Source organism: Rana temporaria, chromosome 2 (genome assembly GCF_905171775.1).
Source record: "Rana temporaria chromosome 2, aRanTem1.1, whole genome shotgun sequence".
In the NCBI taxonomy this organism is placed as follows: domain Eukaryota; kingdom Metazoa; phylum Chordata; class Amphibia; order Anura; family Ranidae; genus Rana; species Rana temporaria.
Window position 1 is genome coordinate 379,829,375 of NC_053490.1, and position 13,803 is coordinate 379,843,177.

The following is a 13,803-nucleotide window of genomic DNA, read 5'->3' on the forward strand; positions in this document are numbered from 1 at the left end:
TTTAAGATCCGACGGCGTAAGAGTCTTACGCCTGTCGGATCTAATGGATATCTATGCGTAACTGATTCTAAGAATCAGTCGCATAGATACGACGGCCCAGATTAGGACTTACGACGGCGTACATTGCGTTGCGCCGTCGTAAGCCCTTTGAGAATCTGGGCCTCACTGTATTTGCTCTGCTCTTAAGGGGACTGGAGCTGAGCAGCAATGCACTACAACGTTAGGAACAGTCGCTCAAAGAAAACATCTTTTATAGCCTGGGCTACAAATCTATATACAAACCAAAAACATGGCCGCTCAAACACTATGCGGCGACTTATTTTAAATGGAGGCTGCTATGTCTTTCCCCGCGTCTCTATGGTCGAAGCCTTGTGATGTCATCAATCTGAACATCCAATAGGAAAGGGTATACCGGTGATCACATGTTACGCTCTCTTCCTGGATTTCTTCTTTTCGACCTTCGGTGGCATCATGGAGGAGTACACACGGGAGCCATGGTAAGGGAGGCCCGAGCTTTCTGTGCCGCTATGCGGCTTCCTGGACGCTGCTGATTGGGGTGTTGGAGGGCAGAGGCTCGTCCTGTTCCGTTGGTCACATGATCACCTACCTGGGACTATTCTGTGGCCTTCACTTCTACCAGGACAGGTTCCTCCTTCAGGCACATATCTGAAGGAGTGTATTACTGGGGATATCAATGAAACTCGCTGATATTCCGGAAGTATACCAACCAAACACAAATCTGCCAGCAGTGGGGTGTGATGTATATAGCAAGGGATTCTTCTGCCACAAAACTCTTTTTTTTACTTGGTAAAACGTTTTAGCATTTAAGTCTGTGCGTTTCTGGAATGTGCGGAAAATTGGCACCGCAAACGTGACACTTTGTTGGTTACGGCGCCCCATTCACGACTAGTAACCCCTCCCCCTGTTTTCTTGCATCACGAAACGCACGATAAATAATGCAGCAAAATGCTACTGAGCCCAACCAAGTGGACGGGTTGCCTTACGCGGTCGCACAAAAAACGCACCCAAAAAAGTGTGTTTGCGCAACGCGTAGGTGTTAATGGAATCTCTATTCTGTACCCTGAGGGCTCACGCATTAAAGAATAATTCCATCCTAACACTAAATTCTCTACATCTACAGACACCCGTCATCTAACACTAACCCTGTAAAGAAACAAATCAGTATACATATCTTTTTTGAAGCCGATCTGGTCTCCAGCGGCGGAAGCTCTGAAGAGGACACAGCCGTCAATAGCTGTGAAATAAATGAGAAGTGACGTCACCCATAGAGTTATTATGGGGCTTCCATTGTCGGCTGTGTCCTCTGCGCCCGCCTCCAAAGCGAAGCCGCGCCTGACAGCTCAGCGTGGGATTGGGTCGCTTCAGAAAAGGTGCGTATACTGATTTCTTCTTTACAGGGTTAGTGTTAGATTGTGGATGTCTGTAGAGATTTTAGTGTTAAGGTGGACTTATCCTTTAACACTGTCAGTAGAACAGTAACGGCACTTTTCTGGCGGTATGCCCCCTTTAACATGACCTGCACCCGATTCATGAAAGCCTTGCGCCAGTTTGGCTACAAATACCCACCCTTATGCCAGGTTCAGGTAGTTCCTAATACTGCCACTTTTAGAATCTATCACTTCACAGATGAGCAAACTGGCAGTCATTAGGACCAACTCAACGTTTGTGTATATGGGGGGGGTGTATGTAGTGTGTTACATTTTATTCGATTTGAATGCGTTTTTACGTTTACCTAATTAGTTACTAGGATACAGAGTTGCAGTATCCTAGCAACCAAGGACAAATGTCATTGTGATTTGGCAGTGGGCGGAGCCTGATGGGGAAACTCTGGGGGTAGATTCAGATAGATTACACGGATCTAAAGATCCGCTAATCTATCTGATTTACGATCCGCCGGCGCAATTTTGAGAGGCTAGTGCAGTATTCAGAAAGCACTTACCTCGAAACTTGCGCCGGCGGATCGTAAATCCCCCGGCGGAATTCAAATTCCACGGCTAGGGGGAGTGTAGTATTTAAATCAGGCGCGTCCCCGCGCCGATTTGCATGCGCCGTCCGCAAATTTTCACGGCGTGCATTGCTCCCAATGACGTCGCTAGGACGTCATTGGTTTCGGCGTGAGCGTAACTTGCGTCCGGCCGTATTCTGAATCGACTTGCGCAAACGACGTAAAAATTCAAAACTCGGCGCGGGAACGACGGCCATACTTAACATAGGATACGCCTCACATAGCAGGGGTAACTATACGCCGGAAAAAGCCGAACGCAAGCAACGTAAAAAAAAAACGGCGTTCATTTCTGAATCGGCGTAAATGCTCATTTGCATATTCGACGCGTAAAAGACACGGAAGCGCCACCTAGCGGCCAGCCTGGAATTGCAGCCTTAGATCCGACGGTGTAAGTCACTTACACCTGTCGGATCTTTCGGCATATCTATGCGTAACTGATTCTATGAATCAGTCGCATAGATACGACCGGCCGGCCTTAGAGATACGCCGTCATATCTCCTATCTGAATCTGGGCCTGGGAGTCTAGTTTCCCATCAGGTCCTTGCCTGTGATTGGTAATGGAGGGCAGTGGATGGATTCCATAGTCGCTATTTAGTCCCATAGCAGCTTTTGAAACCACCCACTGCCCGTCACAGGCAAGGTGGACCTGATGGGGAACTAATCTCTCAGAGTTCCCATTATCTCTAGTATAAAACTCATCGCCCATGCACCTGTCATGTGACGGACAGAAGGAGTGTCCAGTCATAGAATCCTGTACTTCATGAGGATAGAACCGCGCCAAGATCTTATGTCAGGATGTTCTACTGCTGCTGCTCTATTGGGATAAACTCAACCGAAAATATAAGATAACAGCGCTGGGAAAAACTAGTGGTCCTATTTAGGCTCGGTTCACAGTTGTGCGCTGTCCGACATCGGATGTGATTCGCACTGCTGTGCAAATCGGATGCAATGTCTGCGCGATGCAAACTCAGCAATACAGATTGTGTGGCCGAATTTGCATTTGCATTCGCAATCGGACCAAAATCGCACAGGACCCTTTTTAGTTTTTCGCACCAGAATTTAATTGTATGAGTGTTCACACCCATGGGATCCGATTCCTGTCCGAATTGACAGTGCAAAGGGATAGGGGTAGATTTAAAATCTTAAAGTGGTTGTAAACCTTAATTTTTCACTTTTACCTACAAGTAAGCCTATAACAAGGCTTACCTGTAGGTAAAAAGAATATCTCCTAAACCTGCACGGTTTAGGAGATATTCTCCTCGCATTGCGGGCGGCGCATGCGCAGGGGGGATCCACGGCGGAAGATCCGGCAGCCGCCGGACCTTGCCGATTTTAAATCTCCCACGTGCACGCGCGGGAGTGACGTCATCGCCGCTCCAGCCAATCACAGCGCTGGAGCGGCGCCGCTCCAGCCAATCACAGCGCTGGAGCGGCGATACCCGGAAGACACGCCGGAGCAAGATGACATCTCGCTTGGCGTGAACTAGGGAAGTGTTGTTCACCTCGTTTTTAGGTAAGTATTTCATAATCGGCTAGTATGCGGTGCATACTAGCTGATTATGCATTTTGCCTTGCAGGTAAAAAAAAAAAAAAATTATATATGCGGTTTACAACCGCTTTAAATGAAAAGCGTTGAAAATGCTTTGATCTTCAGTGCGGTTATTTCTAAGCCCATCACTGTATCATTACACACAGAAGATGGTAATCACTACTCTATGTAGCGATCTGTGGCTGATGAGTGGTCATCGGAAGGCTTATATGGCTCTTATGCCGCGTACTTGCGATTTTTTTCATGACGAGAAAAATGCTATTTTTTTTAAATTGGTCATTAAAAATGATCGTGTGTGGGCTCCATTTTTTTTTTTCCCGACGTGAAAAATGACCATTAAAAATTTATAACATGCTCTATTTGTTGTCGTCGTTTTTCACGTCATGAAAAACGGTCGTGTGTAGGCTTTAACGACAGGAAAAAAAAGCGCATGCTCAGAAGCAAGTTATAAGACGGGAGCACTTGTTCTGGTAAAACTAGTGTTTGTAATGGAGATAGCACATTCGTCACGCTGTAACAGACAGAAAAGCACGAAGATTGAAAAGTGCGAATCGTCTCTCGCCAAACTTTTACTAACACGAAATCGGCAAAAGCAGCCCCAAGGGTGGCGCCATCCGAAGGGAACTTCCCCTTTATAGTGCCGTCGTACGTCACCGCGCTTTGCGCCAGCATTTTTTTTTCACAAACGTGTATGCAAGGCAGGCTTGACAAGAATCGCGTTGAGAAAAACGTTTTTTTTTTCATGACATTAAAAACGGTCGTGTGTACGCGGCATATGGCTGCTTCTTAGAGGAATTGGTGTTTCACTGCTGCATGGTCATGGCTTGTACTGGATGGAGGCTTCCGCATATAATCTGTAAAACCAAAAATGTATTATATTTCAGCTTAATCCTATATATACAGCCCCTCTCCCCTTGTCCGGGAAACTTTGATAGACCGATCACCCGTCCAATCCTGGGATGGGTGATCTGTCTATCAAAGTGCCCGGACAAGGGGGAGGGGCTGTATATGACAGCGCGGCGGGGAACATAGCTATTGAATTGAAAGCGGTTATGTTCCCCGCGCTTTGAACAATCAGGCGGCGGCTCCTCTCCTTGCTCGCCCCCCCTTCTCCCAAGCAGCCCACACTTGCCAGCCCTCAAAATGTACACGCAAAATGCGAGCAGGCGAGTGTAAATTTTGAGGGCTGTTATAATGTATAGCTCGCTGGTCATTCAAAAAGAAAACAAGGAGAGGGAAGAAAATACAATGAAAAGGGAAGAAACGAGAAGGCGGATAAAGGGGAATGTGCACTCCTGTTAATCTAGGCATAACGGGGTACTGATATCTCATAAGGCTCCGAAAGCTGATTATTGTAATCACCCCTGCTAGTGTGAGGTTTGTCTCATTCATGTAAACTGATATATTCTGCTGGAGAGCTTGTGCTTTAAAAAAAAAAAAAACAGCTGGCTGGATCACTAGGTGAAAAAAATGGAAAGCGCCTAAAAAATCTAAATAATTGCAAACACCACATCTAAGAATTGGTAAGCTGCAATATAATACATTTGGTTTTGGTTTTAACACCACTGTAATCGGTCCTTAAATTTCAGAAACATATTATCGGATTTGGTGCCAGTCTTAAAGCGGGAGTTCACCCATAAAACAATTTTTTCATAGAATCCCCTTAGCTTCCTGCTCGTTTTGTCTAGGGGAATCGGCTAGTTGTTTTAAAATATGATCCGTACTTACCGTTTTCGAGATGCATCCTCTCCGTCGCTTCCGGGTATGGGTCTTCGGGAGCGGGCGTTCCTTCTTGATTGACAGTCTTCCGAGAGGCTTCCGACGGTCGCATCCAGCGCGTCACTAGTAGCCGAAAGAAGCCGAACGTCGGTGCGGCTCTATACTGCGCCTGCGCACGACGTTCGGCTTCTTTCGGAAAATCGTGACGCGATGGATGCGACCGTCGGAAGCCTCTCGGAAGACTGTCAATCAAAATCGGAACGCCCATTCCCGCAGCCCATACCCGGAAGTGGCGGAGAAGATGCATCTCGAAAACGGTAAGTACAGCTCATATTTTAAAACAACTAGCCAATTCCCCTAGACAAAACGAGCATCCATCTAAGGGGAAAAAGTATTATGTACGGGTGAACCCCCGCTTTAAGGGAAATAACTACTACATTGGTGTCTCTGTGCAGGAAAGAGGCATTATATTTGCTGGTTTGCAATGGGAAAGCTGTGGTTCCCCAGAATTATGGCCCATTCACACTTCTCTGATTTGGTTTTAGCATTTAGTTAGGTAAATGAAAATGAGACGTTCTTCAGGCTTTGATTTGTATTCTATGCTATATGCATGTAAATGTTTACGCTAGTGACCGTAGTGTAAACACTGCCGATGTTTACATGTTGGCCCTGAAATCAATAGGAAGTTGCAGGGTGCAAAGTGACCTTGAATAACCTTCTGATGACAGCAGGCTGGGTCATTCTGAAATGCGGATTACACATTATGGATGATTTAATCTCCACCTGAATGAGTGATGTATGCAGCTTCCCCAGTACTAAAGTGTCCTCTTATGAGCATCTGGTTGCTTTATGTTTGGATATTGTGTCATTGATTTGTTATTTCCCTCGTAATTTACAGTCCTTGGAGAATCGTAGACGACTGTGGCGGAGCCTTCACCATGGGTATCATTGGAGGAGGTATTTTCCAGGCTGTCAAGGGGTTTCGAAATGCTCCTCAAGTAAGTGATGATCTTTTCCCAATTTGGGCCAAGATTTTCAGTCCTAGCTTAATGGTTGGTGACTCGTTGTTGTCTCTTCACTGTTTTTGCTTAGATTGTTCTTTCTTTTGTGTTTTAGGGCATTAATCATCGTATGAAGGGCAGTGTAAGTGCTATAAGAACTCGCGCGCCAATGCTGGGAGGTGAGACATTTTTAGAGATTGCTAAGGGACGGCTTTACTATGTGAAATGTGTTTCATTTATTTGTACCTGTTTATACAATGCGTCAGTAGTAATAGTCAATGGAGAGAGTAGGGAGGCTTTAAGGGGTTGTAAAGGTAATCCCCCCCCCCCCCCTAAATAGCTTCCTTTTCCTTAGTGCAGTCCTCCTTCACTTACCTCATCCTTCCATTTTGCTTTTAAATGTCCTTTTTTTCTTCTGAGAAATCCTCACTTCATATTCTTCTGTCTGTAACTCCACACAGTAATGCAAGGTTTTCTCTCTGGTGTGGAGAAAGCATCTTGAGGGGGGAGGGGGCGAGCAGTAGTGTCAGGACGCCCACTAACACACAGCTCCTTTCTCTATCTGCAAAGTAGAGAGTGCCCTGACCCTCCTGCTCGCCCCCTCAAGAGGCCCGCTCCACACCAGGGAGAAAGCCTCGCATTACTGTGTGTAGTTACAGGCAGGACAGGAAGTGAGGATTTCTCAGAAGAAATAAGGACATTTAAAAGCAAAATCGAAAGGATGAGGTAAGTGGAGGACTGCACTAAGGAAAGAAAGCTATTTAGGGAAAAAGATTTTTTCATTTACCACACCTTTAATTGAAGCATTGCAGTGTGTTGAACGAAGTACTGATCTGTTTACTTGTCACTGGTTCAGAAAGTATTGAAACCATTGCTTCAGCATGATAGCCAGATATAACTAGCATTTGCAATTATTATTATTATTATTATTATTATTATTATTATTATTATTATTATTATGTTAGCATTATCTAAGCCAGGGGTCCTCAAACTACGGCCCTCCAGTTGTTCAGGAACTACAATTTCCGTCATGTCTGTGAATGTCAGAGTTTTACAATGCCTCATGGGACTTGTAGTTCTGCAACAGCTGGAGGGCTGTAGTTTGAAGATCCCTGATCTAATACAACAGGTAAGACCTTTTTCCAAGGGGCTTTTGCAAGTTCTGTACTGGGTCCTGGAACCCAGAGGCTTTGTAGAGCCTTGGGTGAGATGACATATTCATTCCTAGGTCAACATCTTACCTGGTATCCTTACCTAATCACTCCCAGCTGTCCACAAGCCTTTATACACTATAGCAGTGATGGCGAACCTTGGCACCCCAGATGTTTTGGAACTACATTTCCCATGATGCTCAGCTACTCTTCAGAGTGCATGAGCATCATGGGAAATGTAGTTCCAAAACATCTGGGGTGCCAAGGTTCGCCATCACTGCACTATAGTGTCAAAAGTATTGGGACGCCCGCCTTTACACACACACACATGAACTTTAGTGGCGTTTTTAGTCCGTAGGGTTCAATATTAAGTTGGCCCACCCTTTGCAGCTATAACAGCTTAGGAGTGTCTATGGGAATGTTTGACCATTCTTCCAGAAGTGCATTAGTGAGGTCAGGCACTGATGTTGGACAAGAAAGCCTGGCTCGCAGTCTCTGCTCGAATTCATCCCAAAGGTGTTATATTGGGTTGAGGTCAGGACTTTGTGCAGGGCAGTCAACTTCCTCCCCCTTAAACTCACTCATCCATGTCTTTATGGACCTTGCTTTGTGTACTTGTGCGCGGTCATGTTGGAACTGGAAGGGGCCATCCCCAAACTGTTTTCAAAAAGTTGGGAGCATGAAATTATCCAAATGTCAGGTTGGGGTCAGGACTCTGTGCAGGCCAATCAAGTTCCTCCACCCCAAGTGCTTTGTGCACTGGTCCAAATTATTTGGTGGAGGGAGGGGTTATGGTGTGTGTGTGTGTGTGTGTGTGTGTGTGTGTTTATTTTTATTTTTTTTCCCCCCCCAAGGGTTGTGCTTGACACCTTAGTCTAAGTGAAGGGAACTCTTAAAGGGGTTGTAAAGGTTTGTTTTTTATATTCGAAATAGGTTCCTTTAAGCTAGTGCATTGTTGGTTCACTTACCTTTTTCCTTCGATTTCCCTTCTATATGTTTTTTTTCTTTGTCTGAATTGTTCACTTCCTGTTTCTCCTCAATAAGCTTGCCCCAATCATCCGAGCTGTTCTGGCTGGGGGGTAGTCATCCAGAACAGCTTACTGAGGAGGAACGGGAAGTGAGAAATTCAGACAAAGAAAACAAAGGGAAATTGAAAGAAAAGGTAAGTGAACCAACAATGCACTAGCTTAAAGGAACCAATTTAGAAAATAAAAAACTAACCTTTACAACCCCTTCAAGGCGTCGGCATACTGAGACATTTTGGACAATTTCATGCTCCCAACTTTGTGGGAACAGTTTGGGGACGGCCCCTTCCTGTTGCAATCTGACTGCACACCAGTGCACAAAGCAAGGTCCATAAAGACGTGGATGGATTACTCTTTAATATCTGGGATAATTGCACAGCCTGAATCTTTTGGGATTCCTCTATCCATGGTTTAGGCAACATAGCATTCTGAAAAGAGAGGTCTGTATCGTCCATTATCGTGTTTTTCCTGAGAACCGAGTTCCTGTAAATTCAGTACACTCCTGCGGTTCCTTCAGCTACAGCATAATGCACATTTCATTCCTATAGTACCTAGACAATGCTATGACCTTGTTCCCTCGTGGCAGCCATATTGCATCACCCAAAGCAAGCTTTGATTGTGCTGGATTTTTTCCAAACTGATAACTAAAAGGCCTTGGAGAGACTGGCAGGCAAACTGAAAGAACATTAGCACAGATGGTAAACCTCTTTCCACACGGCACAGTCCTTAATTGTTCCCCATAACTTATGATAAAGCCATCTTCCCTGGTGACTTACTAGGTCCAATGCTGATGCCTTTCTTTTGCATTGCATAGTACAAGGATGCCTGTTCATTCAGAAGACCACACACTAATTTCTCTCAGGACTGTGTGAATGCTGAGGTAGTGTGTACGGCACATTAAAGAGGCTAGAAAAAGACACACAAAGGTCTTCATCCATTACACAAATGCAACACTATTTTTGGCCCACCTTCCCTTTCTAGGATGGTGAATGTAACTTTAAAAACAAACATGTGAGGGAAAAAAAAATGCTTGCCTTTCGTTTGGCCTTCTACCATTGCACTTGGCAAGGGTGATGTCCCCATCTTTCAATCCCTCTGAGGCCTTGCAGTGTCTTATGAGATTTTAAGTACTTTACATTTCTTGGGATCTCGGCTAAAGTTCCTATACTACACAAAGGTGTCTATTTCTAAAAAAAAATATATAAAATTGCAGGATGAGTGTCACAAGCATTCACCCAGCTGTAACAGATTTTGTTTGATATTTTTATTCCCTATGATGTTCAGCTCCATCTAGTGGCCATAATGTGCTATTTTCTTGTAATGCTTTAATCTGGAAAATACAGCATTATGGCCTCAAGATTATGGTGACAATTATAGGAAATGTAGACGAAATACAGGGAAACACTTTATATAGCTGGCCAGAGAACCTTTTGTAACTAGATTCCTTAATATTATTTGAGGACAGAAATATTTACATGTCTTGTTTCTTGTGTAACAATTACATTTAGAGGGGATTTTACGTTGTAGAACATATTTAGTGTTTCTTACGAAGATGTTGCTAAATTTCAGTATTTATTTAAAAAAAAAAAAACTCTCGACTTGAAGTCATTTTTTGTAACCCATGGCTCTCTAGTGTTTGTGGCTTTACAAACAGCAAGGTCTCTACATTAATGAAGCAGTATACCTTAATGCAGAAAATGCTCTTGAAGCTCCAAAAGATTGGGAAGTAGTGTCAGTAGAGGTAACCAAATGTAAATGAAAAGCTAGATTCCTCAAAGTTTATGTTCATTGTCGACGGAATTGTATAAAAAGACTGTCTGTCTGAAGCAATCGTAGATCATTTCTGATGCGTGCAGGCAGAGAGAGCACGGGAGGACGTCATATGACGGCCCCCTGGAAAAGTGCGGCCGCGTTGTAGCCGTCATTCAGCTATAGTGAGGTCGTGAAGGAGTTAAGACAAGGTTTGGGATAAAGTTTACCACTGCCAGAGATGCTTGAGCAGCTGCAGCAATTTTTTGTTTCTTGAAAGATTATTTCAATCATGTGAATAAAAGGTATAAAGTTGAACTTCAGGCACAGACTTTCATTCAAATATTTTCCTCAATAGCTGCAAAGGATATAAATGCACTTTGCGGGCACCAAATGCCTTTGCAAACCCAGTGATGGCATTGTCACTGTGCTGCACATAGCCTGTCTAAAGAGTGGACCTGTGGAAGGGAACCAGCAGGCCCCATCCAGTACAGGCTGCCTGCAGAAAACCACTTGAGGATGGATAGACGATCGGTCACACTGCACAAGTTAGGAGAGCACTTTTACACACACCAATAAAATAAATATATATATAAATCTCATATACACACATAGGTATTTGAGTGCTATTAATATGGAGTCCCTTGTGTTATAGGTTTGTTGAATGACGATTTTCTTAATGTTTATTCCTACTTCTCTCTATTTTTTAACAGGTAGCTTTGCAGTATGGGGAGGCCTCTTCTCCATGATAGACTGCAGTCTGGTAAAGGTTAGAGGAAAGGAGGATCCTTGGAACTCTATCACCAGTGGAGCCATGACTGGGGCGATTCTGGCTGCCAGAAGTGAGTATAGAAGTGACAGTGTTATGTGTGGTGAGTTCCCTCTATGTGCTGTATTTCATTTGTTATATGTATTTATTTTATTTTTTTTCTCTTAGATGGTCCTATAGCCATGGTGGGATCTGCAGCAATGGGTGGCATTCTTCTTGCTCTCATAGAAGGAGCAGGTATCCTGCTGACGCGATTTGCCTCATCACAGTTTGCAAATGGTAACCTCATCCTACAATAAGAGCTTTACGTTTAGGCCTCATGCACACTGGACATTTTGCTATCTCTTAGACTCTTTCCTCCTGGCAGTGGCGTTTTGGCAGAAAAAATGGTTAATGCCTGTAAATGTGTGTGGTGCGTCAAGTGCTTGGCTGCTAATTCATTTAATCAGCCAGAATAATAATTTATTCTGCCCATTTTAGTGAATTAATGCTAAAGCGCTAAACACAGCTAGCAGGCATGTTTAACTGTAATGCAAAAAAAATACGGCACTGTTCCTAGATGCGCTGGCAGTGTTGTTTTGTTTAACACCACCCATGTGTACATGCTAATATGCAGGGGTGTTTAGAGGCAGGAAGAAAAGAAACCCGCCAGACGCCGCTAGGAACAGCAAAAAAAAAAAAAAAACATCCAGTGTGCATGAGGCCTAAATTGGTATTGATTGCTGGTTTATGTTACTTTGTACAGCATTAAAAGATATTAATGTAACGGCTATAATATGGGTGGGTTGTACAAAATGCAGTACACCATAAGTACAGGAAAATCAGTGGCAAGAGCATCTGCTTAGGTCAGATGTTTTGTTTGCTTATTTGTCTATGGCAGTTTGAGAAAAACTAGAGGTTTGTGTTCTTTTATACATTTGTCATTAAAACAGCGCTAAAATAATATAAAAAAAAGCATATTAAATGTGAATAAATCTTCTCTTCTGTGAGCTTACTCAAACTTAAATGTGCAGATGCAATCGCCTCTTTAACCACTAGCTGACCAGCCACTGTTGTTATACATCGGCAGGTTGGCTCTCCTTTGCAAATAAATGTGATTTGCAAAAAAATTACAAAGCTACACCTTTTGTAATTCTATATCTACATGGGGAGCTGTATTTGATGATTACTTACTACTGCCTTACCAGTGCTGAACATTTGCATTGTCAGAAGAAGCAAGAGGGGACCACAGGTTGGCTGCATTATTAAAAACATTGAACAATGTGCATGACTGGCAAAGCATTTCTACACATTTCATACAATACAAAATGAAAGAGTTTGTAAACTCTGCCTTTCTTCCTGTTTGAGCTCACAGCAGGGGGTCAGGTATGTCCCTGTTCACCGATTCAGGTCCAAATTTTGTACTGAATCGGAAACCAAAGATGCACAGGACCCCTTTCCAAATGTGGACTGCGGCCGCCCCGGAGGTGTGTGAACTGACTCCATTGAGAGCCGGGCACACTCTTCTGTCGTGCAAACTGGATGTGGAGGAAAATCCCCGCATCCAATTCGCATAAGTGTGAACCTAGCCTGAGGAAAGTCATATGAGATATAAATGATTGTAAAAATGTTTCAAACTGATGACAGAATGAGACTGCAAGCTTGTAGCCCATTGACAGCCCTATGTTTCTCATATAACCACCATATATTTGTTTGGAATGTTCTATAGCAGATACAGGTAAGTGATCATCTTTACTCCCCTGCACAAACTGAAAGCTAAACTGGTGTGCTATGTTTATTTCTAGGTCCACCTATACCTGATGATGCTTCTCCACTTAATACAGCGTCTCCCTTTGGCAGTTACCAGCAGTACCAGTGAATATCCGAATGGCTTAAAACGCATCGATGTGAACTATTCCCACCTTGGCTCAGTCCCCTCTGGAACTCCAGGCTACATTCAGCTTCTGATTTGGGCTGTGGTCATAACATACATGGACTATGAAGGATCACCGGCCAAAAATGTCTACTTCATTTTAGGTTTATAGTTTGGGACAGCCAAAGAAGGCTAACAAAAACACACTGACTTAAGTGCAGCTTACCAATTAAGAATCTCCAGGGAGGATTGTAATACTTATATGTACCTTGAAGGCCCTTCAAGATGTGGTCCAATGTGTCGGACACAACTTAACAATTATATTTAAAACAATCATCTTCAGCAGAATTTAGGTGCACATACAACATTTTATACTCTCAAAGTAATTCTGGGAACTTCAAATAATGCCCAGAGAGTTGTACATGCCCCCATTATTTCTGTACACCTTAGTTAGGTATCGTTTATATTTTGTATCCAATGGATATTGTGATGTACACAATACGGTGCATGTTCTCAACTTTATAAAGTTACTTGATGTTGTAGCACTAAATGACTATGATGTTGCCATGATTCCTGTGTATGGTTATTCCAGCTTGGTTTGGTGTTGAATTGGTCATATTACTCTGCCTAAGGCTACATCCAAACTTTTGCATTTTATTTATGGGGTACTTATAAGACCCCTTTTCACACTGAGGAGTTTTTCAGGCGGTACAGCGCTGCTATACCACCTGAAAAACTCCTGCCCAGCAACCTCTATGTGAAAGCCAGAGGGCTTTCACACTGAGGCGATGCGCTGGCAGGAGAGAAAAAAAAATCTGTCAGCAGTAGGGGTGCAACGGATCGTGCCTGATACGCGATCCGAACGGGTCGACCTGTTCGGATCAGCACAGTATGCGATCCGCACTGCGGCCTTAGGAAAGGCCGTGGCTTCTGCCTAGCTCCGGAGCGGTCGGCCATCTTGG

The 13,803-nt window shown here is 43.8% G+C and overlaps 1 protein-coding gene across 1 annotated transcript; it reads left to right on the forward strand.

The window, feature by feature from the left end:
• Positions 1 to 389: 389 nt before the first annotated feature.
• On the forward strand, positions 390 to 13,394 carry TIMM17A (translocase of inner mitochondrial membrane 17A). The gene is made up of 6 exons (XM_040337843.1): positions 390 to 497; positions 6,193 to 6,292; positions 6,411 to 6,474; positions 10,934 to 11,062; positions 11,158 to 11,268; positions 12,774 to 13,394. The coding sequence occupies exons 1-6, from the start codon at positions 472 to 474 to the stop codon at positions 12,845 to 12,847; spliced, it is 504 nt and encodes a 167-aa protein (XP_040193777.1). The 5' UTR covers positions 390 to 471; the 3' UTR covers positions 12,848 to 13,394.
• Positions 13,395 to 13,803: the final 409 nt, after the last annotated feature.